Source organism: Folsomia candida, unplaced genomic scaffold (genome assembly GCF_002217175.1).
Source record: "Folsomia candida strain VU population unplaced genomic scaffold, ASM221717v1 Fcan01_Sc002, whole genome shotgun sequence".
Lineage (NCBI taxonomy): Eukaryota > Metazoa > Arthropoda > Collembola > Entomobryomorpha > Isotomidae > Folsomia > Folsomia candida.
This window is the reverse complement of record NW_019091194.1, coordinates 18,944,410-18,972,158: the sequence shown is the minus strand read 5'-3', so window position 1 is coordinate 18,972,158 and position 27,749 is coordinate 18,944,410. Positions and strand designations below refer to the sequence as shown.

Sequence of the window (27,749 nt, the reverse complement as noted above, 5' to 3'; positions counted from 1 at the left end):
CCAACACTAAATTAAACTTGTTCTTTGCATTTCTTGCATTTAAATGTTGAAACACATGAGTGCATGGTGAAAGTTTTCGCATAAACCACACAACCGCAAACCATGAGATAAGGTATACGTAGTGGAGCAAGAGAGGAGTAGTGCTTCTTCGTTTTCAACATTTTGACAGCAGCGGTGGAGGAGAAAGCACCCAAACAACAAACATGAATATAAATTGGAAATTGACGAGGAGTTCTGGTAAACCCATCGTGACACAACATTGGAGCTCCGTCAGCGGTATAGCCCATGCAGAGGCAGGTACGGACATGTAGACACGCGCTATGTACACATTTATCTATAGAGAGAGAGAGAGGACGAAGAAGAGAGACAACATTAAACGCCTGTTTCGATCCTCCTTAAAGAACAAGAAAGTCGTCATGTGTGGATAACACTAAATGATGAACAACCCTTTGGATTACGAGACGAGTACACACACCTCCTTTTTCACGTTAAAAATCAGTAAATTCTGTATGAAGTCATGTTGGAATAATCTCCATTAATTTTTAAATGGCTGCTTCACAATTTCACCGACTTATTATTGTCAGCCAGGACATGCATAACTCTGCCTGCATCTCATGCGACACTCTGTCTGTAGGATTCCTTACATGGGGAAAGTTTGTTATTATTTACCTTCTCCCAATTTGGTCTTATGTGAACACAGGCTGAAGCAGCAGGGGCAGGGCAGAAGCATCAGTTTGTCATGTTTTTTTTATTCCGAGGAAAATAAAAGTTGTTGAATTTGCAATCCACAAAAGCAAGCCGTTCATTGCATCTCTTATCCATTCCGATCCAATCATGGACTGCTTACACAAGAACAAGTTTTACTTTTGACTTTTATTTCCAAGCTCAACTTTACTTTTCCTTGAGCTTTGATCTTCATCTCATCTCGTACCAGACTAAGATGAGAATGCGATGATGATGATGATGATGATGTTGGCGTCTAAAAGCAAACAAACAAAGTATAGTCGGCCTCCCTATACTTTCTCTCCGCTCTCTGCGGCATGAGACACGAGACGGACATAGAAAGAAGGACGCTGAGACGAAAGATGGGAAGCGAACGTCCGTCCTAAAAAAATGATTAAAATCAAATAGATCAGAAACTATTTGCAAGAAAAAAGCCGTTTGATTAAATTTGTCTAGTCATCCAAAAGTCGGGGAGAAATTGAAGTATTTTTTGGGTAAATAAGGTGCGTGTAGAAAGTTGGAAACATCTTCTCGAGTGACCAGCAAGAGGCAGGCAGTCAGACGGTTAGATAAGTGAGTACGACGACTTCAGCCAAACCCACTACTGAAATCAGTGATGTGTGGTCTCGTAGTAAAGGATCGCACAATAAAGACTGCGTGGTAGATACAGTTCATGTCCTTTTAGGGTCAAGTTTTAAAAGCCAATCACTAATACGGTCACCATCTAAGTAATGGTGGGATGTGGGACGTCAAGGTAAACAGTGCAGGCATGACTTGGGCTTTTTAAGAGGCCCAGCCAAATGGACAGTGTTTTATTGTGTCCAAAGAGGAAAAATTGTAAAACTAACCGAGATAAGAGGTATCTTTATCTCCACTTGGACATTGTGCACACAACGACAATGTCAACTTGTGTGAATGAGGAATGGGAGAATATACCAACAATAACAACAGCAACAAGAGTGGATGGAGAACCAATCCAATCAGTAATTCAGGTAGGACGTCGTAACTACAACCCCACTCTGTTGGTTGGTTGGTGAATAAGACGGAGCGAAGTGAGAGAGTCGGCAAACAACTTTCTCCTCAGTTTCACTCTATTGCTTACTTTATTTTATAACGTATCAGAGAGGGAAAATTGGTGACAGGGAAAAAGGACATCCGGCCACACACGAATATAAAAGTAAAAGAAGAACACATCAAGATTCGATCCTCGATTGAAAAGTGAGCAAGCGAAATGACGTCGCGGTCAGAAAACGGCTTTCTCTTTATTGATCAATTTATTCCTTTAGTTTTTCGGAAAAAGTTTCGTTTCCCTTTTTATCACTTGATTCGATCCATCAACTACTTTACTTACTTGGACGCAAAGTCAGGGTTAGAAGGGAAATGTTAGGATGGAGGAAAGTCAACCAAAATATTTTAGAATTTTCAACTCTGAATTTTCAACATCTGAAAAAATAAATGTGGTTTTCGTAACCTGATCGCTCAATATTATAGACAGCAGAGCAGCATTCTCTCTCCTCCTCGCCTGTCTTTTCCTCGTTTTTTTTTCTATCATCTCCAGTCATGAACCCTTCCGCTACTTTGCTATGCCACGCATTAGTTTGGTTCCTGTGTGTGTATTTATTATTGGATTGAATGGGCTATTCCTCCGTACATGTTTATGGATTAGGGACCAACAGCTGTTCCTTTCTCCTCGCATGTTATTAAAGGAAGAGTATAAAAAGAATATAAAATTAAATGCTGCTCTTCCCTCTGCCTTTATTGGGATAAAAACCTCTTAATACATTCACCACCCGTACATGCAGACCTATCTCAGCAGCAGCAGCAGCAGTGGCAGTAGTGCTTCCACTTCCCGACAAAGAAGAAGCACACCTCCATTTCGCCATCACACACAGGCAGACTTCATAATGGATTCGGAGGAGCTGAGATGGAGAAAGAGAAAAAAGGCACACGTTGCTTTAGTGTCCATTTTATTGACATTATCTGCATTCTATTCTCGTTCTTTTTAACTTGGCAATGCCTTAAATAAAGGATGATATTGGTGTGGGCTCTGCTTTCTCCTTGCAGCACATGGTCGCACTATCATGTTCTCTTCTTATGCCTTACCACCACAGGGTACGAGGCGAGAGAGGCAGAAACTAGTGAGAAGACAGTCGGAAAAGGCTGCATTATTGATTCAATTACGGAATAGCAACCTTTATCAGACAGTGAGATATATGGAATTGATATCTTAAAAAATATGAAGATTTTCAAAACAACTGCAACCAACGTATTAACTTTAATGGGAGCAGCTTTGTTGGTGTATGGGGGATTATATGAACACATGTGTGTACACACATGCGAGGAGGATGACGTGTCAGGTTGGTGGTTATGTGGTTGCTGCTGTTGTTATCAGTTTTGGACATAACCTCAATCAACCAATCTTCCTTTTTCCTCGGCATGTTCATGTTTGCAAGACTGCAGGGCTGAGATAGCACGAATCATTTCGTGAATGTCAGTCAAAGTGCAATTCTATCCGTGCATTTCATTCAAATGGTGAAAAAAAAGTTGGAAAGAAGCAGGAGAGATGAAGGTGATACGCGATACGTATAGTATTTGGGTTGTTGGTCGCTGCCGTCGGTCAGTCGGGTGGAGAAAGTGTTTGGTTTTGGCATGTGTTCTTGTATGTCAGGCTAAAAAAGAGACGACTACGTAGGTACATCACACATACACAGATATCTCTTATCGGCTCAAACTTATTCACTAATTTGTGGGTGTTTTGCATTTGAATGAATGTTTCCACCTAGATTCACTCCCACAAAATAATTGTGCTGGCTTTGTATTGTATCATAAAGAATGGGTTTCGGAGGGTGGAAGGAGGTTTGGGTGGGCGAGAGGGCGTCGGTGGACGTTCCTGGACAATAAGCCTTTTCTCCCGTTACTGTAATAATGTGCATTAACCTTGCATTTCTCACCAAATGTCATAGACACATGCGTCCACCCGCGTGCATCATTGTCAATTGTCATGTCCTGAATTTTTTATGAGAACGGGCCACATTAAGCTGCATATGGAAAGGAAGACTTTGGAAGGGAAAGTGAGAATTGCTTCTCTTATTCATTCCTATCAAACGGGAGTGAAGAGGACAAAACTAGAACCAACCAGAGGAGTAAGCAAAAGGTCCATTCAATATCCAAAATCCAATCTATTCCTCTTTCATTCCTGGTCCGAAAGAAATCCGGATTTTTCTAATGCCTGCATATATGGAAACCATATCGGAAAAAAGCTGGTTTAAACTGATAAATAATATTGTCGAGAAAAAGGTGTTGATCGGAAGCATTCTCTCTTCCCCTCGTCTTTTTCATGCCAACTGCTATTTGACCAAACAGAAAATAAGTCAGTCAAAATATTATATTGGGAAAACTGGACGCGTCAAATCAAACAAAACTTTCCTCTCTGTCAACCGACCCCAAATTTCGGAGTAGTAATTCAAATGCCAACTGCATACACAGCACCGCACCGACGGGCGCATGCTAGTATTATTATTGGCCAACCAGCAGTTTTCAAAATGATGTTTACAATACTACTGCTGCTCCTCTACGTATTCATGTACATATGTCCTCCTCGGTGGAAGTGGATGGCGATGCAGGGGGTGAAAGTGTGTGAATGAATGAGCTCAATCAAGTTTTACAAGGTGGGACTCACTACGGAGGGCAACCAGCAGCCATGTATGTTTCTCATTAATCTGACAAATTCACTCGTTCGCTCTAAACCGTCACATCAATATGTACGTATAAATAGCAGCAAAAGTTTTTTCTGGGGTTAAATGGTACAAGGAAACTTGCAATACATACACTATTTCATCATATTTAATGCTAATGTATGTATTTTTTTAACTTTTCAGCGTGGGGATGTGCATCCTCACGGCCCACGGAATTGATCGAGTTCAGCGTTCTCTACCCAAATTTCGAAAGGTGGTGCTTCTCTGCTTATGCCTTTTGCTGATGAGCTTCAGTGTAAAAACCTGGGACCGCAACTTTGTCTGGAAATCTCGTGCTAGTCTTTTCGAGTAAGTCTCAAAATGTTCACTATTTACCGTTTTATTATTACTGAAAATAATCGTCACAAGTTAAATTTTGTCAAAAAGTTGGTTAAGTTTTGACACGAGAAAACAACTGTCTCGTCAGTAAGATTCTCAGATTACAAACGCCCACGCTCATGAACTACGTAGTTTCGTAAGAGTCAAATTAATATTTCAGATTCGGAATCTTTAAAAATTTTAGTGATAAGGGTGATGTTGACAAATGTCGAGTTTGATGGAATAATACAGTAGGCGGACAGTTTAGGAAATTAGAAAAAGACCCTTCCCCCGATAATATTATTACGAATGGACGGCAACCACTGAGTGGAAACGAATCAGACTTTTTTTAAGAATTTAAACAGGAAAAATAGGTACAGGAATGAGTCGCAATAAAATAAGTGCAAGCCTGTCACAGAATAACGGTTCGTTTCATGGGTCTCGCCCCCCCGAAAAAATTAGAATGTTCACCGATCTGAAAATATTATTGTGTGTACATATTCTTTGTGGATTTGGTGAAATGCGAGTTGTCCGGGACACCACATATTTACACATTGTTGTCTTTTCCTTTGGACTTTCGCCCCCGCATTTACCGTTGTTGGTTCATCTCCTTTCAAACTCATCCGTCTCCTTCAATTCCTGATGGATGAATGGCGTTCACATCACATGGCACCCTCTCAAACTTTGTTGATTTTAACTTTGCATGCTACTCGGCCTGACCAAAGTTTTGTACGTTGAGTCGTCGTGTCGTCGTCGTCGTCGGATTGAAAGTAGTGACGTGCGGTGGTGTACCCCGGCCGCGGCGCTTTATCCCCATACATATGGTAATTTCTGACATCCCCTCCGCCGAAAGAGAGGAAGGATCACATCTCACCATCAGATAAAGATTGATACGATTCAATGTCCTCCTGTCAATTTTATCTCGTTGTCATCCTCATCCATCCAGCCATGCATCCGCACTCTCTCTCTCTCTCCACGACTTTCTCTCTAATGCCGAAAAGGAAGAAAAATAAGGAGTGGAAGAGGGGATTCACTTTTTGGGGTTTTAAAGTTAAGAGGTTTTGTGTAGAGCGTTTGTCCACGTGAATGCAAATAAACTGAATTTCGGATTATCACCCTTAAGCTGAGTTTCAACTCGACAACTTTTCATTCCTTCCCCTTAGATCATGTTTTCTTTGTTTGTGTATCATTTCTTGCACTGCGCCCTCATCCTCCCATTGCCTCAGTGAGGACTTTGGGGAAGCAGGGAACAAAACAATAGTCGTGGATGAGGTAAGCGCAGGCAAGCCGGTGTTTAAAAGTTGGTAAAGTCGAACTTTGTGCGTAATATAATTCTGTGCAATGTTTCGGGTTTTGCGACTTTGTTTATCCAACTGACTTTGGATTATGTAACCAAATGTAGCCACACTCGTGCAGGCAGCTCCTTGTCATAGCTTTTTGGTAGAGTGGAGTTTTTTACGTTTATTACATAAAAGGGAGCCTATACCCACGCAATATCGTTTCTTGTGCAGCTTTGATATCTGAATTGAAATTCCATCGCAATAAATCCGAGGAATAAAATTCAGATCACAAATCCCCCTGAGCAATGACATTCTCGCACTCTGGGTCTCAAAAAGAAGGGGGCAACTGCACGGTGAGGACATGAGAAAAGGGTGCATTTGGAATGGGCGAGTCTGTGCAAGGTTTATATGCAAAGCAGATAATAATACTTAAATATATGAAGGAATGGATTTGGTCGATGATGATGATACGATTTGCTGGATTCTCGTCGATCTAGTAATATTTGTTGCAGAAATCCCATTACGCCACGTGTGGATAGGCCTCCACGCACATGTAACTAACTTCCTTCATGGGAAAAGGTCCTTAAAAGTTGTAACTTTTAAACCTGTTAAACTAAGTTTGAAGCGGAACTAGCAGAGCGGAAAAACTCGCTCGTCATTATAACAATAATAATAATAATAATATAATAATAACACACCGTTATGCATCGCCTCGTTAAAATCATATTTGCCAGTTGTCAAGTCATTATAAAAAATTGGGAGTATTGTTAACAACCGCCTGCATATAGACATACACGTTCCTGCACAAAGTTTGTCAAAGGAACACATTCCCTCACTCGTTAGAAATGAGAAGTCAACAGTGAGTGAAAGTTGTAGAGAAAACATGTTAATGATATTTGCCTTTGTTGTAACTTCAAATTTTGTCGGAGGTAGACATAAGTAAGCAATAAATAAATAAACGTTGTTGCCTTCTCGTCTGCTCTCCAGGACGGAAAAGGTCTTGACTTGCAGCCGAGTTTTGCCAGTGGTCGTGGAGATACGAGAGGCCGTGTGGCGTGACCAATCACATGTTGTTTTGTACGTACATATCGCTGGCGGCGGCTGTAAGTTGTTGTTTGAGAGTTAGTCGGTGTCATCATTCTTTATTCATGGTCAGGGTGTGTCCGTCACTTAAACATTCACAAATTTCATAACTCAAAATTCACGCTTTCACCGCTCGTGGATATCTTGAATGCAACTTTATTGCTCGCCCTGTTTGCTTAAGCATATTGTAAACTTTCACATGATGCATTTCCATATGGACACATTCCGTACTGCGGCGGCGAGGCGTTGTGTGCCTTGCCTCATTTTATTTTAGTTCAGACCGGCATAAAATCTACGTGTCGGCAGGCACCAGGCCAAGTCCTTCTTGTGCATTAGCCAGTGATTTCCTCAATTTCAAAACAGAGCTCGCTTTGATTAACCCATTTAACTTTCACTCGACTTTCCTTAAACAACAAGATTAATACATTAGAGGGAATCGTGAATAGTTTAGTTGCAGGCAGGAGAACTACACACACATGGAGAAATGCGGCTCCCTTTCCAGTCACTGGGTTAATTAATTAGTAATTGTTGTGAGTGTGATGTGATGCACAATGAATGACTCCGCGAGTTCAAAACAGCCAAGGTGCTACTCCTCTTTTTTGTTATTTTACTTTTATAAAGGGCAGAATAACACAAAACAAGTCGGAATTTGAAACACAAATTATTTCTAATTATTCAAATCATACAAGAAACTTACAATATGACGGTAGACGGCTCGTGTAAAATTCATGACTGGTCGTTATAAAATCAAACGCATAACATGAGAGCATTTGTGTGTAAGGACGGAACTATAATGACCTTTACAAGTCCCAAATTATGTCGCATATAGCCAACTTTTATCCGCTTCGTCTACTCTGAACTAAACATACACAAGTCGGGACGGGAGGAAACATGGAATGAAAGTCGATATGAGGCGGGGAAGGTGCAAGGATTTTTAATTAGCAAGTTTTGAAACCTTTAATTAAAATCAGCAGCAAAACTTTGTCCCATACTTGCCCCGACGTCCTACTTACTTATAACTGAATGCATGCACAGATGGGATAACAATGAGTTCATGTTGGATGGATATTATTATGGAGGCCAGAATGGGAGAGTGTGGGCCATCCTTTATTTACTTGGATATATCTCAGAAAAGCGTCCAACTTTGACTGTAACGCTTGCAGGCCCAGGTGAGAAGACGAATATTGATTGTACTTTGTTGACGGTAGTGGCACAATTATTTCTTTCCCGTTCTTCAATCAGTGTATAAACATTCTACTTATTGAAGGAAGCATACCGACGTGGATACTATTTCCCCACAACTTTCCTTCCTAACTGGCTGACTTGGTTATATATTTTGCAACTCTTTTCATTTCAAGCAGCGTGACAAAACTGTGTCAAAACTCTTGAAAAGTGTGCAATGAAAGTGGATGGGATGAGTAGTCAAACTAATTCCCTTCTGATACGAGATGGATACACACGTTTCTGAGTGAACTATTGATTTTTGCCATGGGATGATGGAATTACGTACCATCCTGGGCTTCTTCTTCCTCTTCCTTAGCAGAGTGGCCTGGTTTGGGATGATATTTGATGCAATGTAATGTGATGTGGCGTAATGATATGATATTAGAATTCCGTGGGATTTCACTCAGCGATATGATTCTATCTGCCACCAGGAAAACCACCATGGAGAGATAGATGGCTAGATGTTGGCTAGATGTGAAGCATGGGGACGACTTATCTTTGTGTGTAATCGAGTTGTTCCTCACCCATTGTGTGGCGTGGAAGGCGAGGCGTAAGTACTCCGCCGGTGTGTCTCTCCATGTGTGCAAGGGAGGAGAGGAAAAGCTCTCAAAAGAACTGATTTCATATCAATCTATCCATCCACACCAATGAAGAGAAAGTGCAAAGGATTTGGTGATCCATTAGCGGCAGAGATTTCTCAACATTTTCTCACTCACTCTCATTCCAAAATCACCTCTGCTTCCTTCCTTCCTCTTCCTTCAAACGGAACAAACATTCCTCGCTCCCCGTAAATTAATACGCTCTTCAAATGACGAATCAATTCTGTAAATAAAAATAATTGATTAATTGACTAAGTCACGTTGTTGTTAACTAGACGCACCGTAATGTTTGCACTACTTTCTCTCTCTCGTTTCATGAAATGAAGAGAATGCCATTAACCCGGCACTACTTTTATCGTACAGTTTCTGTTTCCAACTAACGAACCAATACACAACCTTCGCCTTAGCAAGTCCATGGGCACAACAGATAAGTAGCATAGCAGACTTGGTGAGACATTGCACGTATTGATTGGATTTTTTCTGAACCCATTAGAATTCTGGTGAGAGGGAAGATAAGGATGAAAGTGTTTGCTTGGAAAGTCGGTTAAGTGAGGAGGCAAACGCACTGCTCCTCCACGACCTCCACCTCCACCTCCTGCTTATAACAGAATTTTGTTTTATTTCAGGTCTGGCGTGAGAGAAAATCCATGGAATGCCAAAGTTCATTACAATTATGCTAATCTGCAAAAGGACCTGGGTGATATTGAAACAGCTGTGAAACACTACAAAATTGCTATCAGGTGAGCTCTTTTCCCATATTTTATTCAATTCTGCTTCCTTTATTTCCCTCCATTCTTTTGCACTGGGTCAATCGATTTATTTTTCTCTTCAAACTTCACTCATTGTATCGAACTTTGCATCGCAACATAACGCACGGGCATATATGCATATGGGCATATGTGCGACCCACATGAGGCAGGCGGCCTTCTTTACTGCCTCTCCAAATTTGCAGGATATGTTTGTTGTAGTGTGGCGTCATTGTGGATGTAGAATTATTTAATTCATGAACCCACGTAGTTTACTCATCTGCAGTGTGTACATGCATGCATATTACGGCGTATGTACACATGTAAATATGTGTACATACGTAGTCTCGAAAATAGTTTCGAACATGTCTGCAACGCATCCAACAACTTTCTACGTCACGATAACCAGCGAGCAAGAACAGGGTGAATAGATTTAAATGGGAGCTCGTCCGAAAATATCTACTTCATTTAATCAATAGTTTGGTGGGTCGGATTTATCACTCTGTGTCATCTAATTGTTGTCCCTAACTGCTTGAGACTCGGAGTTGTATCTTCTCCTTGTTTGTTGGGAGTATTGATTTATTTGCATGGAACAAAAGCTGTTCATCTTCCATTCTGCTTGTCTAACCTACTTTAGTTGGGAGGTGCGACAGGGAGGTACCCAGAAGGACCATAGATTATACCAATTATATCCTCGTGGAGGGCTGACAGTTAATATTTTAGTTCCATCATCATTACTCAGCAAAATTCTTACAATCGACATGCTATTTTATTTTCAAACTCTGAAATATTTAGATTGTGGCCATCCTACTCGAGTGCTTACAACAACCTGGGAGCTTTATCGGAGGACATGGTCGAAGCCGAAGACTCGTTCCTGAGAGCTATCAAGGCTAACCCACAACACAACGGGGCACATTTCAACCTGGGAGTTATTTACATGTAAGAAAATATATATAATTGATGACACTGTTGCATAACGCAGCCAAAAATACATACCGCCATCCATCCAGCTAACCATGATGTCGTCGTGCATGAGGGTGATTACTGTCATTATTATTTGAAAGCTTTTAACATGTCCTGGTTAAACTGGTTTGCTCAACCACGAGCTCTTGGTGGTGGAAATCGTCGCTCCTTGTTCTACAGGGACGGAGAGATTCTTCGCAAATATTAATGTGTCAAGTTATGTGTACATATAAATAGAATGCAATTTCGTTATGTACATACCAGTTGCGTTGTTCAAGATTGATGAACTCTTACGTGTATAACAGAACAGAGCTGTAGATACGTATTATTATTATTGAAGAGGCATTTACCCGATACCCATTTAATCTTCGTCATGATGTACGACCTCCATTAATAATAATGGTTCAACCAATTCTAAAATTTACTATTCCTTGGAGGAAGGTTGAACTTAATAAAAATATGTCTAGAAGACTGTTATATATCTATTAAATAAATTTTATGGATTTTTGGACGACTTTATCCAATCGGATTTTGGTTAAATTAGAAAAAAATTGGTTCAAATGATGAGATCTTATACGTAAGAAGAGCCACATACATAAGCACTATCTAACTTTTCACTAACCAAGCGAAAAATTAGGTGGTGAATTACATGGGTTTCTCCTGAAAAGAAAAAAGTTTGTCAAAAGATTTTTTTTTTTTTACTTTTGACCAAATTGATTAAATTGACCAAAACTTTGTTTCGCATCCTAAGGCGATTGAAAAGATAGAATTTGCAATGTAACTGGAAGTTTACCACTAATAAACCACATTTTACTATTGGCTACTTATCCAATAAAAAGGTTGATTCGTTCTCTCCAGTACAAATTCCAATTTGTATTTGTGCGGAGAGAGAGAGAAGGAAGGAGATAAAGGGGAGTCTGGAGGACGAGAGAGGCTTAAACCCCGGCATGACTATGGCTTTGATACGGCCGAGTTTTGTTTTACTACTAGTGAGTGGGTGAGCCAATTTGAGTGAAAGTGAATGGCAAACTCAGCAATAAAGTGAGCAAAGCCGAGATTAATACGCTGTCCACGGAAAAAGATCGAAACAGGAGGACAAGGCTCCGTACCTACTGCTCCAACTACTCAATCCCCCTGCTATCAGATCCTCCAAAGGAAATCCCAGTGGACCAAAGAAGACATCCTCGCGTGGTTGGTGAACTGAACGGCACAGTTTTATTCAAGGCGAATAAAAACAAATTGAAATCTCAAATTTCAATAGACTTATTTATTTCACTAATTGGGTGTAAATTGGAAAATGGTCGGAAATCTTTAGGTAGACAATTACGTTTCAGATTGGTCGTCGTCCGGGGTACGTAATCCTGTATTTATTTCACCTGAGGATGACGCACTGATTGAAATGGACATGGCTTCCCCGAAGATCTCCCATCCATACGGAATCCTGCTGTTGCTATAAAAAAAGTCTGTTTGCAAGACGCAAGAGAGGATTGTATTGATGAAAGTTGTGATTTTAGATGAATTGAAATCTCCTTGGAAATCATGTCAATGAGAATGAGCTGGGGAGAGCGAGCGGAATAGTTCTACTTTGTGAAGAGAGACAGCTTTCGATAGAGCTAAGTATATACTAATCCGACATATTTATACCGTGGGTTGTAGCCGGCAGCAGCTCGTGCTCATTTCTTCCCACGGATGGACGATGGACTATAGTATTCATGATGCACGACCATTCATCTCGCCTCGTCTTCCTCCTCTCCTTCATCTTCTCCCAGCTTCCATCATGTCTCATTTTTTAATTAGTTATTCATAGTTTCATATTAAATATGCCGAGTTTCGGAAACTTTTTATCGGTGGATCCATCTCCAATCTGGAAATTTCAAAGTTTCCTTGACATGAAGTAGAGGAGGAGGAGAAGAGACTGGCGGATGCTTATGGTGTGATCATCTCCAGCCCGCAGTTTCTTTATAAATTTTCTAAACTTTTAAACTTTTACTTGGGGGAGAGTGAGTGAAAGGAGAGAGAGAGCTGAGATTTGAGCTGTGTGTCACCACGGTGTATCATCATCCCTCCCTTTTTCAAGCATGAGAATGTTTGCCAGCAGCAATAAGTTACACTTCATGCTTCCAAATGGCACGGTAGGTAACGGACCCTGTCTGTTTCCTGCATAAGCCAGGAGGAGAGTTTTGACAGGATGGAATTACTCAAGTTTTTGGGAGGCCCCTAATTTAAATAAATTGCATTTTTATAAAGATGAGCAATGAATTTGGAATTTAAATTGATTGGCAAATCAGCCTGGGATGATTGGCCCATAAAAAAATAAGCTTAATTTCAAACGATGACTTTCTGGGTTAAAAATTTTAAGGAATCGAAACTATTTTAGATGAATCAATTGAGCAGAATTCTTTTTATAGAAGAGGTTACTGCATAATGAGCAAGTTTATTAGGTACGCATGCCGACAGTCAAACTTTTTTTGGTAAGGAATTGAGAATCGGAAACTAGGCTGGCTAGACCCACCTCCTCTCTCTCTCTAGTTCCGAGGACAGTCTTTACTTCAGTAATCGTCATGAATATGCAACCCGCAATTAAAAGTCATCACTCCATTGATTACTTTTATTGATTTGTAAAGCTTCCAATTTCTCTCCTTTCCAGTTCTTCCTCCCACTTTGACTGACTGCGTTGCTTGATGTGCACCCACCATGACTACATATCTGGCAATGAATTTGATTTGACAAACCTACCTACTCTGCAAACTCTGGTGGAATTTCATGTCTGCAAAAAAAGAGTTGCAGGAAAATGCAAATAAATGTAGTCAATGTCACTGCCACTACGAGTTGCCCTGAAATCATAGCAAATACACACACCCGCACGCACCTGACCCGACTGGCTTCCTCCTCCCTCCCCCATTATCACGGGGGGAAGGAAGAAGAATGTGAAACCTTGTGGAGTCCGTATGTAGTTGACATTAGCTGATGGGGTAGTCTGCTAGCTGCTACTTCTGGCGTGGCAGTGGTGGAGATAGCTTAAGCATAAAATCATTTGCATCATTATCATCCGAAGCACGAGCGGTTGAGAGATAGAGATGTGAGACTCTCAGTTTTGTAAGAGGAAGTGAGTCTTAGTTTTATGGTCTTTTTAGCATCGGGAAGAGATCATTCCACTCTCAGGTTGGTACGTAGCATACAAAATCTACAATCCCAATCTGGCCTGGAATCTGGGAACATTCACCTCCCAGTTGGAATGAGAAGGATGAGAATTTTTGGGGATTTTTACCCTGGCATGAGAAATGGTTGGCCCCCTCGAGTTGATGAGATCTTATACCATCACCACACCACTACAACCACGACTTGGTAGGTCCGACAGAGGAAGAAGAAGAAGACAGACAGACGAACCGGTTGCTGCTTGCTTGGTGCATTCATCGTGGTAGTTATTGCCGTGGTGGAGGAGAGAAAGTGAGTGCATGATGAGCAAGTGGTTGGTCGGTCGGTGGGTTTGGTGGAGAAAGCAAAGTCTGAAAAACTCATCTGCATTGAAGTTGGCCCAAAGCTCTCATTCATATTCATTTATTCACTTCAAAAACTATTGCCACGTACTTTTCAGTGGATGGTGGGAGCGAGGAGGGAGAGCGGAAATATGGTTACCTTTAACATATTCGTGGCTAATTACGACTGCCTTGATGAAGGCGGACGAGAGGAGAAAACTCTTCACTAAAAGAGCATGATAAGATCGATGATCTCAAAATTATTCAAATTTTTCTGCAAAAACATTCCAACCCAGTCAGTGGTGGGTGGATGGATGGTCGGAACGTATCCCATCCAACATCAGGACAAGGACAAATTGTGAATGGGAAAGGATCTGTTGCTTCCCATGCTTGTTATTATTATTATTTCCTCCAAGCTTGCCAACCACAATTTCTCCTCATGAGAACATAAGTAGCTCCATTTCACCACTGCTCAGTTCACCCATTAAGAAAAAGAGTGGCAGGGCTCTCTCTCTCTCTCGGGCTCCTCTCTCTCTCGGGCTGCTTCAGACTTGGTGAAAGTGGACAAATTGCTGCTGAAATGGGGGAATTCGGCGGTGCTGAGATTCAGACGGAGCAGTTCTTTCATAATCCTGTCATCATCACCACCACCACCTGGATTATTCTTTCATTACGTAATATATACTCAAGTGCAGGATATGAAAATCTTCAAAGATTGAAATTGGTTTACATGTAAAATCTATGCTATACATAGGTTTTTCCAAGCTGAAAAAATATTTGTATTTACGCATTTTTCTTAGCATACTTGTAGGTTTAGTGCAGTCTGGGTTTATTCCTTGTCTTTCGGATTATGAAAACATGGCAAAAAGGCCAAACATGTTATGATACGAGGCGAGGCAAGTTTTTCTGCGGGGAGGTTTCTCCTTCCAGGAACGACTATGACATGGGGAAAGTTGGAGAAGAGAGTGAGCTGGTGAGTGAATTGTGCAATAAAAAGTGTGGGCTCATTAAAAATTTTAAGAGAGCAGGGAAGGTACTCAAATCCAGCTGTTGAAATTATAGATAAGCTAATACCAACTCGGCTCCATGCGAGGAAAGCGTTGTGCAAGGTGGTGCAAGTGTGTATAAATATATATATGTGGTTTCACCTCGCGTCAGCCGAGAGGAATCTGCTCATGTGACGCCACACCGACTACGACAACGACCATCACCATTTTACCTCGGCGGCGGGGAGCTGTGCAGCGGGGATAACCCGCAAATCGGTGGATTTGTCACGGAACAGTCATCGCTACTTTGAGGAAGGCAAAAGTAATAAAACGCTGCGGACCTCCTGCGTATTTTACGGCCGAATTTGTCTCCGAAATGAAATTGTTTTTACCCCTTATCCACTACTCCTCAAGATTATTCTTTGTTGCAAAAAGTTGCGGTTAACTTTTTGCCTTTCTCCCCAGCCCCACTTTTTTATATGCCAATGCACTAAAACTGTGGGGTGTAAACAAGAAAAAAGAACTCACAAAAAAAACTAGATTTTTCGCTTTACAAGAAATCAGCCAGTGCAGTTTCACCTCGCATTATTTAATTAATTTCGGTTCGTGCGAGTGAGCGAATCTCTTTATCAATTTGTCGCCAAAAAGAACAAGCGAGTTTCAGGAAGTCGGTAATGAGAAGTCTGACTAACTACTCTTTTGTTGTGATCTAACTAGCGAGAAAGGGAACACGAACCTCGACAGTGCGTGCAGTAATCACGAGGAGAAAGTGTTATGGTGCCTGTGTTACCTCACGTGAAATTTTGCCAGAACCAGGTGGTTGACAGAGAGCTGGGAATAGTTCAAATATATCCAGGTTAAAAAAATAGGAAATCACATGTGGGCCCACTCTTTGATGTGATTCAGTAGTTGGGTCGAATTTACAAAGGGTTTTCGAGCCTGGGTTTTCGGGCCTCGGTGGCAAGAGGTAGGGAGTGATGATGAGCACCTCAAACCGATTCAACTGTGCCTGGTGTGTTCCTCCCTTTATTTCATTGGTGGTGGTGCTGGTGGGGACGAGAAGAAAGGGAGCGACTCCACTAATTGGTGCCGGAAGATCAAAAGAACGGGAAAGTGGAGTTGAAACCGCTCAGGTGGCAAATGCGGGGACAACAATAAGAGAGCCCTCAATTACTTATCCATCCATCCATCCATTCCAACCAACCAACCAGCCAGCCACCAATACCCCTTTATTTCTCCCATGTAGCCATCCTCGATTACTTGATACTCCTGGCTGCACCACCCACCACCAGCTCGTTAGTCGGCCACTATTTTTGACAGTAGACACAGCAAAGTTCTTTTTTTACTGTGGTCTTCAACGTTTTAAAAAATGTGGAGTTTGAATTGGAAATAATTTCAGCTTTCTCCTCTCCTTCTTTGTGGAGAGGGAAGAATCTGGTTTGCATTTTTGTCTCCGAGTCCCCCAAACTTTCACTCGCTCGCTTTTTTCGCGTGTATCCTGACCCAGAAAGTGAAAAGAGTGAGAAAGGAGGAAATGGGAGAAGAAACATCCCCAATAATGGTAGGAACAGCAATAAAGATCCTGTTCTGTTGTACCCCTTGGTCGGAGGAAGAGCAGTTGGCGGCGGAGGAGGAGGAGGAAGAAGGCGAAGAATGAAATAAAATTTTCAAAAATTTATTTCACTCCGGGAGCAATTGTGAAGTGGGAGACAGAGGAGAGATTCATTTCTGGGGAGTTGACTATTGGTGCTACTGGTTGGTCTGGGATGAAAGTGTGTGGAGCTGTCAGCAGTAAATGAAGAATTGCTGGGAGCAGGAGAGAGAGGATGGCAGTGGTGGAACAGTGGAAGAAATACGCTCCGTTTTGTTGGATAAAGTTCCTCCTTTTCCTCCCTCGTATACACTATCTAATCACTACCACAATAAGAAGAAGAAGAAAAGCAATGCACTCCTACAATCTCCGACCTTCCTCGACAAATTTCTCACCCAAGTGGTACTCACACTTACCAAAAGGGTGGTGGTGTTGCTTCTCCTCTCTTCTGTTGGTCATGGATCATATCGCTCAGTTCGTAAATCAACCCACCGCACTGAAATTCAAATAAATAGAAAATGTAGTACGTACGTATATACAGCAAGAGAGAGAGAGTGAGAGAGAGAGAGAGAGAGATGAAACCACTGCAGTGGAAAGTTGTTTATAAGAAGAAGAAGACGAACACGAAATAATACATCCGTGTATCTCGAGGATGGAATGTTGAGAAGAAAGCGAGACGCGGCTCGCGTTGCTGCTTGGAATGAAGGAGAAAGTCATTTTTAGCGAATGTAGTGGAGTAAGATGATCTATAGAGATTCAGATATTGTAGATTGTTGCTGCTGCTTATTGCAAAAAATTGCTTTCAGCTTGCAATCAGTTCGTGTTGTTGTTGGGGGAGACGTCTTGGTTCAGTTTTTCTTTACCGACTCTATCTCGGGAGATCAGGGAGACGGTGTGTATGTATGCTATACGAGGAGATTCCCATACGAGCAGATTTCCCAGCGTCCCTCCAACCTGAGGAGGAGGAGGAGAGAGAGAGAGAAAGAGATATTATTTCCATTGTTGTTGTTGTAGTTGGTTTATAGTTTGGCCAGGTTTGGTTTGGTTGAAGTTTGAGAGGACGAGATTCCTTTAATGATAAATGCGTACAGTAAATATTGTTTTGTAAAGTGCAGACGTCAGAGTTAAAAGGGACCTTGGGAGTAGTAGCTCAAGATTACGACGTATTGTGAACAGCGGAAGGTTCCATAAAAATGGAGTTATGCCTTCTGTTTGCGCTCTCAACTGTCTCATCATTCATCCCAGATATGAAATTTTATTTCCTCTCGGATTACAACAACGCTCTTCCGCCACGCTGCATGAGCCTCCGTCTGCCTTCCTCCTCCTCCTCCTCCTCCTCCGCTGCCTGCCTGCCTGCGAAAGTCTGACAGGAGACACTTCACAAACTCCAGAGGAAGAGGAGAAGAGGAGCTCCATGACCAAATCAAATTTTGAATTAGCTTCCCCATTTTTACATGACTTGCACAGTTTTGGAAAAGTTTAGTTTATTTGGTTCCGTGTAAATAATGGGAAAGGATGAACAATGGTGTGAAACATCCCATCAATTTTGATTAGGGAAATAATTGAATCACTTTTGGTTGGAAAAGCAGTCAGTCCTTGCAGTACAAATACAACGCATTGCATGAGGAAGAGGAATGAGGAGGGATTCACTTAAAGTGCATAAAGCACATACCTGCATCTCCCTCTTCATCCCATTGTATTGGACCTCCATACAAAGTTCTGGCTCACATACGAGGATCGCCTCCCCCAAAAACTGACAGAGTCTCATCCCAGTCATCATCATCTCTCCTTTATTCTCAATCCACGCATTCGTAGTCGTCCTCCTCCTCCCGCATTCCTTCTCAGTCAGTAGCTATTCGATAACTGCAGCACAATTGAATATTTGAGAGGACGGAAAAGACGGAGACGACCAAGGAGTGAAGAAAGGTGTTTTCGGGGGTGGTGGTGGTGGTGGTGGTGGTGGGGGAAGTGTGGTTAGGTATGTTGGTTGGCAGGCATTTTCTCAAAGTGAGTGACACATCTTTTAGCAGACAGGAATTAAAGTGTTTAATAAAGAAAAGCCATTTTTCGTTTAGAATTCCACTCTTCACAACAATACCTAATGCGAGTCTTGATTACTTTGCTTTCACCAGTTGGCTTCCATCAATTGTCACCCGCGAATTGTCTGCTCCTCATTATTCACGAGGGGGAAGTTGTGCTTTATTAATTTAAAAAAGCGCATCAATCATCATCCTCACCCATTTCCGTAATTGCGACGCGGGCAGAGCAGAGTCGTGACTGGGCTGAGTGACAGGAATGGAAAAATATTGATTTCATCATTTATGTCGCAATAAAAATGGTCTGACCAAACAATGGAATGAAATAGAATGAAATTCGAGATGGCACACGATGGAGGAGCTATTTTATTAAGGGAATAAATAAGGAAAATGATGTCATCTCAATCCAACTCTAAAATGTTTTTATTGCTACGAAAGTTAAATGAAGAAGCGCCGGGTCGATGGCTGTGGACGATAACCTTAAATTGGATTGGATAATTGGAAACATGCATATTCCATGCGGTGGAAGGAGGCATATTCAGAGAGGCGCGCCACCGCACACTCCAACGCACCTGTCGACGACGTTGTAGCGCAATCAGGGACCGATTACAAAACATTGCAAACTCGACTCTTGTATATAGAGTGGCCATCACGATGCCCTCGTAAATTGTTCATGTTTCCTTTATGAGAAACTGCTCCACTTCAAATAGGAATTCCAGTTTACAAAGACATCTTTTAATCGAGGTAAACATTTCCATCCCAATTTGGCCAAATTGCGTTCCCATGTTTTGTTATTTTACCTGCCCATCAAAATCAACTCTTGTTGTGTCAACAGAGTTCATGCCACCTATAATTTCCAGGGAGGCTTGAGGCTCCTCAAGCTTCGCTCGTTGGCTGGCTGGCTGATAAAGGAAAATAGGCGACCAAACCAGACCAGCAGGCGAGCGAATGGATTCGTTTCATCATTAGGTTTCTCCTCCGCATTGACAAAATGTTCAGCTTTCTTTGTTTTCGACATTTCCTTTGATTACGCAACAAGGTTCAAGTGAGACGACTCAATAAACACGGAGACCATGCATCAGAAAGCCAATGTCAGTCCGCTCTTGTCACCAAGCATTGTCAAGTCTCTCACCACCACCACTTTTCATTTCAAAAAACTTTACAAGCACGCAAGGCTCTTGTGATTTTTAATGAAGTGTGACAAAATATCTCGTCGTGGTGTGATGACTTGAGAAATGAGTTGGAGAACTCAATCTCATTGCAAAATAGTATATACATTTGTGGTATATGCATGCTTCTATTTGTGGAAGATACGTAGGACACTGAGGTCGAGGTGGAGTGACTCTGTCTGGCCATCTTGAGACACAATGTTCATTAACACGCTGATGGAAATTGTCACATCGGGTCACTCCATCCATCCGGAAAAGTTGGCAAAAGTTGTAGTTGAGATTAATGTCTTGAGTCATATAATAATGTCTCTTTTCTAATATTCCTGTCCCCACGAAATTTCGAAAATAATTTTCACATTACTTTTATATATTTTTTAAAAGAGAAATTTATCAAACCACAGTTACATATTTTTAAACTATCATCCAGCGACTCTTGGAATTATTTTTAGCCGCAAGACTTCTAGATTTATTCAATATTTATCAAATTACGCTGTTTCTACCCACAACTTGAGCGAGCAGGAAGGCCTGGAAATTACGTAGTAGCAATAAATCTGCTTAACAATTCTCACGTCATGTCCCGTCAGGTGAAATTAAAACTTGAAGTAATTTGAACAGACGACTTGTTGAATTGTTAACAATTTGACAATTACGAATTACGACGAACGAGATACATACCTACATAAAACTAGAGTTTCGCCGTACGCATGTATGTGCATGGCAGGCAGGATATACATAAGTAGGTTCATCCCCGCCTAAGCTAGGCACATATCAATAACAGCTATCAAACGAGACCAATTCCACCCTGGTCGTCGTCCTGACATTTAATTCATTGCATGCACCCGTGACTAATTTCAAGGAGAGGAATTTAATTGGTTGAGATCGGTTGGTTGCGCTGTTGCGACTCAACCATTGTTTAAATTTATACAATGAGGAGAGGTTTGTCTAACTCCTCGTCGTGCCTGCGTGGATGGAGGTAACTTTTATGGAAGGGTAATCCCCCGAATTAGAATAAGGTGAACAATTTGGCCAAGTGTTTAATAAAATTGGCGAGAAATAAATAAAGAGAGATAAATTACCTGCTCATTCAGCCAGGCTTTCGTGGTTGCTGGCCTGGCTGGTGGAAGGAGAGGAGGAAGAGACAGAGAAATCACACTCCAAACTTTAGAGCAGTTTGGCCCGGAAAATGAAATGAAAGTACGTTGCAGTGTTAAACACATTCCTAATTGTAATTGGTGAAATGGGAACGAGAATAAATTTCCCAGACATCCTTCGTCCTATCTGTCACCTGCTTAACTAAACCGGAAGATTGTTTTAACTTGGCTGAGATAAAATGTCAGGATTTTCTCAATTTGTCTGGAAGAAAGAGAGAAAGTGGGGAAGCAGTAAATTCAATGATGCGATGGCGTATGTATATACCTGAGGCCAGACTAGTTTAGTGCCAGGATTGCCTACATTTTAGAATTAGTAAGGGAATATTTCACACAATGGAGTTTATGTATCATTGTAATGAAAATGAGACAGGCGATACGCTCAAATTGGTGTGTCTATTTATAAAATCTAGAAAAAATTGAGCCATTCGCCCTCCAAAGAGATCCCTCTCCTTCCTTCGATATCTCGATATTGCATTGAAACAGTAAGTTGTTTTGAAGAACGTAACCGTTACATCTCGACTCTGGCACTTTGTGCTGCTTTGTTGTCCACTTGTGTACGAGTTTGTGGAGGGAGAGGAAGAGAGAAAAAAGTCCTTGGGAGTAGTGTGGGACAGTTTGTGTTGAGGAGTTCAGGGATTATTTTGGTCCTCGGGTGGTTGTGGAGGAAGGGCGGCTAAGGTGTTGAGAGGAAAGGGAAAGACAGATTAATAAGGCTTTGTAATGGATTTCCTTTTTTATTCTTTCACAACTTTCCCTCTTCGTGCCACATGTGTCTCCTCTGCATCATTACCACGGCCTCACAACACACTCTTTAATCTCTTCTCTTCACTTATCACTGAACTCAGGAAGGCTATTATGACCCTGGTCGCGTCTCTCTCTCTCTCTCTCTCTCTCTTCGCAGAGTCAATACAGGGCCAGCTGTGCACCAACGTCCATGATGCCATTCCATAATGCCATACCTCCTCCTCCCAGTTCCGCTACTACTACTTTCACTTTCCACTTCTGCATTCTCAAGAATTCTCGCCCAGCCAGCCAGCACCAGATACATGTGTGTGTGTGTGTGTGGGGTGGAAGGTGGTGGGTGGATGCACACGGAAAACCAAAACGGATTAATTCCATCTTTTCTCCTCTCCGTATGACAAAGAGGAGGCAGCAGCTTTTCCCAGCCGTCATCATCATTTTGCCCAAAAATTTCCATATTCTTTCCTCTTCTCCTCATACTCTTTTAAGAAGGAGAGGAATTTTCGCTAGGAGAATCTTTCGGATTTATTATAATAAGACTGTTTGTACATCCCGAAATGTATCAATGGTCTCTTTGATGTCATTATAAAATGGTTGCACCTCTTTCGAACCGTTCTTATGCTACACATATCTTCACTCCGACTGCTTTTCGTGGTGGTGAGGCGGGCGAGTATTTGTTTAGCAGTTGAACCCAGGATGAGTCAAAGGCTTTAGACTTTCTCTTAACTCTCTCCCTCGTAACGTATTAGCCGTGGTGGAGAGACGAGGCTGGTAGTGCTGCTGCCTGCTGATGGTAGTATTGGCCAAGAATGGCGTTGTATTGTATCCGTCCATCCATTGAATCGCAGCATTCCTTTGTTTTGTCGTCGTCAGTGATGAACCACTTCTTCTTCTTTGGAGTTCTATGGTGCAGAAGATCCTTTGAATTTTAGTTGAGCAGAGCAGAGCAAAGTGAGTGAGTGAGTGAGCTTAAGCTGCTAAAGGATGAAGGTGGTTGGTTTCTTGACGATAATTTATTTTATGTCTTCTGTTTGTTTCCGCTGCCAGACTTCTTAGCGGACCATGTATGCCATGGCTGGCGAGCGAGCGAGTGAGCTGCTGGCTGGCGACGTTTTAAAGAAGAGGCACAAATGAAATTTTCTAAATTCTTTACCCTTTTAAATACTGGCCAAAGTTGTGTAATTTTCTGGTGGTAAAGATATTGAGATTCGTGCCAAAGGTGAAGTGGTGGGAGCGATTAATTTAATGGAATGCGCAACACACTGCTTTCACTTGAATCTCGGATTATGTATCCAGTTTATTTTGGTTACTTTGAAGCAGATACAATTTAGCGGTCGCTTACATACAATTGTAGAGACATGTGAAATGCCATTGGGTAAAAAAAACTGTAAAAATTTGTGACGACAAGTCCACGAGTTATTTACTTTCATTTGCCTCTCTTTTCTAAATGGGCTGCGAAGAGGGACGCAATGTTGAGGCGGATCAGGCTGATAATTTGTACTGTGCCTGGCAAGCGTGCCCACTGCTGTCCGTGCAGCCGTGGTCGAGTGATGGGAGGAGTCGGGGGAAAGACAAAGGTTGAAATTTCACTTGATTAAATATCTTTACTTTGATTCCTTTTCAGCAAAAGCGAGAAGTACGAGGAGGCCTTAGAACATTTGGAAGAGTGCCTGAAAATAGATCCGTCTCACGTGGAAGCCTTACAGTATTTGGGTGCCTGTTACAACGTGCTAAACAAGACACACGAAGCTGAAAACGTCTTCAATAAATTGATTAGTTCTGATCTTCCGCCATCAATATTGCACACTAATTTCGGAGTATTTCTTGAAGAACTGGGTAAGTCACACTCACTTTGAGCAATCCAACCTGCTTTTCTCTCCCTCTCTCCACCCAATCCAATCAAGAATGTCTTCTCCTCCGCGTGTCCTCCTTCCGCTCAGAAGGACCAGGACTACATTGCAGTGCTATGTATGTAGGTCCCGAAAATCGGGAAATTGTTTTGCTATCTTACCTTCCTAATAATTCCCAGTTTGTAGTCTGCAGCAAGAATTTCTCCTCTCGTGGTAGAAAATTATATCCCTCCGCACATTTCTCCAATTGTAATGGGACAAGTTAGTGGCCCTAATTGGGAAGGAAGACGTAGAGGAAGGAGAGCGAGATACCTTCCTCGTCGACTTTCTCCTTCCTTAACAAAGAGTTATGAGCAGAGAAAGCCACCACCACCATCAACAAAGTATCATGGGAGAAGATGCACTTCTTGACTAGTACAAATTCCCTTCATTTGCATTTCAAACTTAGTTTTGGCCCCCTTATCATTTATTATCACGAGATGGAATCGATGATACAGTTGGATGAGTACTCATCTGTTTTATGGGAGGATCAAAGCAAGAATGTGCCTACTCAGCGGCATCTAATACGTGCACGAGGATGTTCCTGTACGAATTAAAAATCAAGCAAGCCTTTCAATTTGCCACCTTTCAAAGGGATCCTTAAAAATCAAGTGGATCTTTCCATCCTCCAAATTGCCGCTGTGCTTATTAGTGTAGCGCTTTTGAGCCAAATGGAAAAATATGAATGCCATAATATCAACGCATTGCTTGCTGATTGGAATACCCAAATAGAGAAAGTCAGTTATTACTTTCATCCTGCAAACCTTCCAGAGCAAGTTGTCATCAAAAGTGAATAGTAAGGTAATGAGTTGTCCAAAGTACGAAAACCACTTTCCCCACACCAGTTTATAAAGTTAGGCGTAGAATTTTATGTTTGTCATTGTCGTTTTCCCAGCTTACTTCTCTCCTTGGAATGGGACCTGATATTTAGCACACAGAGCATTACCATACTTTTCAAAATTGGTCGCCATGCTGGATTTTTTCCTCGTGAAGATGGTAGAACTGCTGCTGCTCCTCCTGATGATGATGCACGGGGCTCACTTTATTAACGAGGAAGAAGACGGCAGGATAAAATCCGGCTTGGTCGTCATCATCAACTTATTTAGATGATTATCCCTTCTTCGTATTCCTCGTATTTGACATTATGATTGTGACCATCTTCCTCACATCCGCTGCCGCCCGCCCGCCCGCCTCCACCCACCCACCACGTTCTGCCCCCTCCCATTCCATTTCAATTTCCTCGAGAGAAAGCTTTTATTTTTCGGCAACAACTTTTCTTCTGATGACGTGCTTGAATAAAAAATGGCGTAAGCGAAACAACCTCAAGGGAACAGTATCACCAAACCAGCCGCCCCCGACGTTTTACTTTACGTCTCACTTGACAAATGGAACATTTTTACCTGATGTGAATCTACAAAATGAATTCATTACACGGATTATTCTAAATAGGGCAAATTTAAACTGACAGGAAGACTACTTGTAAGACTGAAAATATTTAGAAGGGCTAAGTAATAATGGGGGAGAAATTATGTAGGAATTGCAATTTCCCCGGATGATTGACAGGTCGTTATTTCCTTCGATAATGGAATGCATACATAGATTTTCAACGATTTGTGAAGTTAAATATGGGGAAAATGTTGTTTGCTTTTGTGCTGAAGGAATGAAATGCACACAAGTAAGTAGTGGATAATATGCAACCCTGGGGTAGAATTGGATCACTCGTTGACTTCATAGTCATCTCGCTTTCTTGCACTCGACCAGATTATTATTACGGAGAAAAAGAACGGGGAGGGAGGAAACTGGAGGAGAAGATCTGGAGAATATCCTCGAGGAGAAAGAAGCCTGGCTTATTTACTTTTTGCTCTGAATGAGCCATGGAACGGAGGATGGACGGAGGACCAATCTTTCTGAACGAATAATATCAGAGTGGACAACAGGGCGGAAAAAATATGTCTTTGTATCTTTCTTTCCCTCTCTCGGTGGTTAAAATGGAAGTCTGAAAATGACTGAATAAATAAAGGTGGGGTCACGATCCAGCAGACGGGTTGGTTCTCAGTCTGGTGAATAGTATCATACGCATCAGTATGTATGTAGTTTAGGCATATATAGCATTATTTGCATTTAGAACAACATTGATGAAAAATAGGCCATGGAGTAGATAAATTTGAACAAATCCTGGCCTAGTTGAGGTGAAAGTGAGTGGTTGGAGAGAGATAATTGAGGCAGATAACAGGTTGGCTATAATGTGATATGAATAGTGTTTAGATGGTCAAAACTGCTATTAGCGTGGGGAGAAAGCTTTCCACTTGTCGTCTCACTTTAGAAAATTAAGGAATTCACATAATTTTCCGTTTAAAGCTCTCATGCTTACAAAGCGTGGTTCCAACTTTCAAGTCATCTGCTCCTAAACGAAGTTTAACAGCTCAATTTATAAACTTCAGCCAGATCTGGGAATCCCGTACTACATGCGGTTCTGGAACTCAGGCATACATACACTTTCTCTCTCCAACGCCAAACAAACAACCAACGTCCTCCTCCTCCTCCTCCTAATGGGCTTAATACTAAGCTGAGTTTAGTTAGTTGCAATTTATGTCACTCCACCAGGAGAGAGAGAAGCGGAAAGTAAAGTTTCAAAGTTAATTATAAATTGTCCACTGCCAAAAATTGAGGAATGGAATAGTGATACGCTCCTCAAAAACAAAATTATAGACTTTGCGAAAAATTTTAATACAAGTTTCAGAAGCAATTTGAGTAATCCATTACCGTCTTTGGACACATTTTCGGTGCTGTTATTATTAGCACGTTTCGGCCCAGCGATGGGGTTCGGGTTGAATTGTTATTAAACATTTACACACAAACAGCAAAGTTGGATGGACAAGTGGAGGACTGTGTGGGAAGGTAGATAAGTGGAGTGACGCTGGTGGGGAGGAGGGACGCGGAACTTATCCTCCACCGATTTTAATGCCCTTTGGACATGTCGTACGTAGTACCCGATGAGTGTACCAAAACCTAAGTTGTAAGACTTCATGACCCCGCCACATCCACTCAAAGGTACGAAAAACACGAAGAAAGTCCCATTTTTGCTCATTCAAACCTTCACGAAAAGTCAAACTTTTGTCTAATTTCGAACATTCTTGCACCATTGCAGTCCCAGATAGTTTCTTTGTCATATTCAATATCAAACCTTTTTAAATTTCAATTTATTCAAAATTTGAGAATAAATATTGAAAATTTTCACAAAGTCTAGTTTGGTATTGGATACGAAAAAACAACTATCTGGGAGTATAATGGTGCAAAAATTTCCAAAATCAGACAGAAATTGAATTTTCGACGAGCCTTAGAATGTTGCAACTTTTGTTTTCCGTCCCTGTGAGTGGGTGTGGCGCCATGGTGTCGAACAACTGTACACTCGCCTAGAACTACAGCATACCCAAAAGGCATCAAAATCGGTGGGTGCAAAGTTCCGAGTCCCTCCTCCCGAGCTGGGCGGAAGACAATAGATATATGAGTTTTGGTGTGGGAAATGAGGGTAAAAGTGGATTTGAATAAATTGTATGACAACTCTTATGACATGTTTTATGTTTGTAGGTCTCACCTCCAAGGCCCTCACTCACTTTCTTTTGGCTCTGACAAAAACCTCGTGGGACGTACAGGCTTTAGTACACGCTGCGAAACTTGCCTATCAACTTGGTGCTGAGCAACTCTTCCAAGAGCTTTCCGAGAGGTGAGTTTAAGGCAGAAACAATTCTTTCGTAACGACAAGAACAACGTGCGGGTGACGTGACGTCCGATGCGTAAAACAACAGTTGAAAAATAAGTTAAAAATATGCACAAGAAATTTTCAGTTTCCCAAAAACAAACTTTCTCTTTCTGCGAATGTCACAAACAAAGCTGGCTCGATATGCATTTACAAAAGATCGGTTGGGGGTCTAATTGCAGGTGCTTATGTACATTTACGTAACAATGAAATAATCCAGTTGAATGCTTAAATTTGAAGAGAAAGTGTTTCTTTTTCATCTTTCCACCTTTCGACATTGCAG

At 41.6% G+C, this 27,749-nt stretch overlaps 1 protein-coding gene across 1 annotated transcript in view; it reads left to right on the top strand.

Annotated features, from left to right (window-relative positions):
- Positions 1 to 27,749, top strand: part of LOC110843565 (protein O-mannosyl-transferase TMTC1) — an 87,510-nt gene that overhangs the window by 42,228 nt on the left and 17,533 nt on the right. Inside the window, exons 11-15 of the mRNA XM_022089532.2 lie at positions 4,602 to 4,766; positions 9,588 to 9,701; positions 10,503 to 10,646; positions 23,445 to 23,656; positions 27,298 to 27,433. Coding sequence (XP_021945224.2) covers positions 4,602 to 4,766; positions 9,588 to 9,701; positions 10,503 to 10,646; positions 23,445 to 23,656; positions 27,298 to 27,433 — 771 coding nt within the window. The remainder of the gene's footprint in view (positions 1 to 4,601; positions 4,767 to 9,587; positions 9,702 to 10,502; positions 10,647 to 23,444; positions 23,657 to 27,297; positions 27,434 to 27,749) is intronic.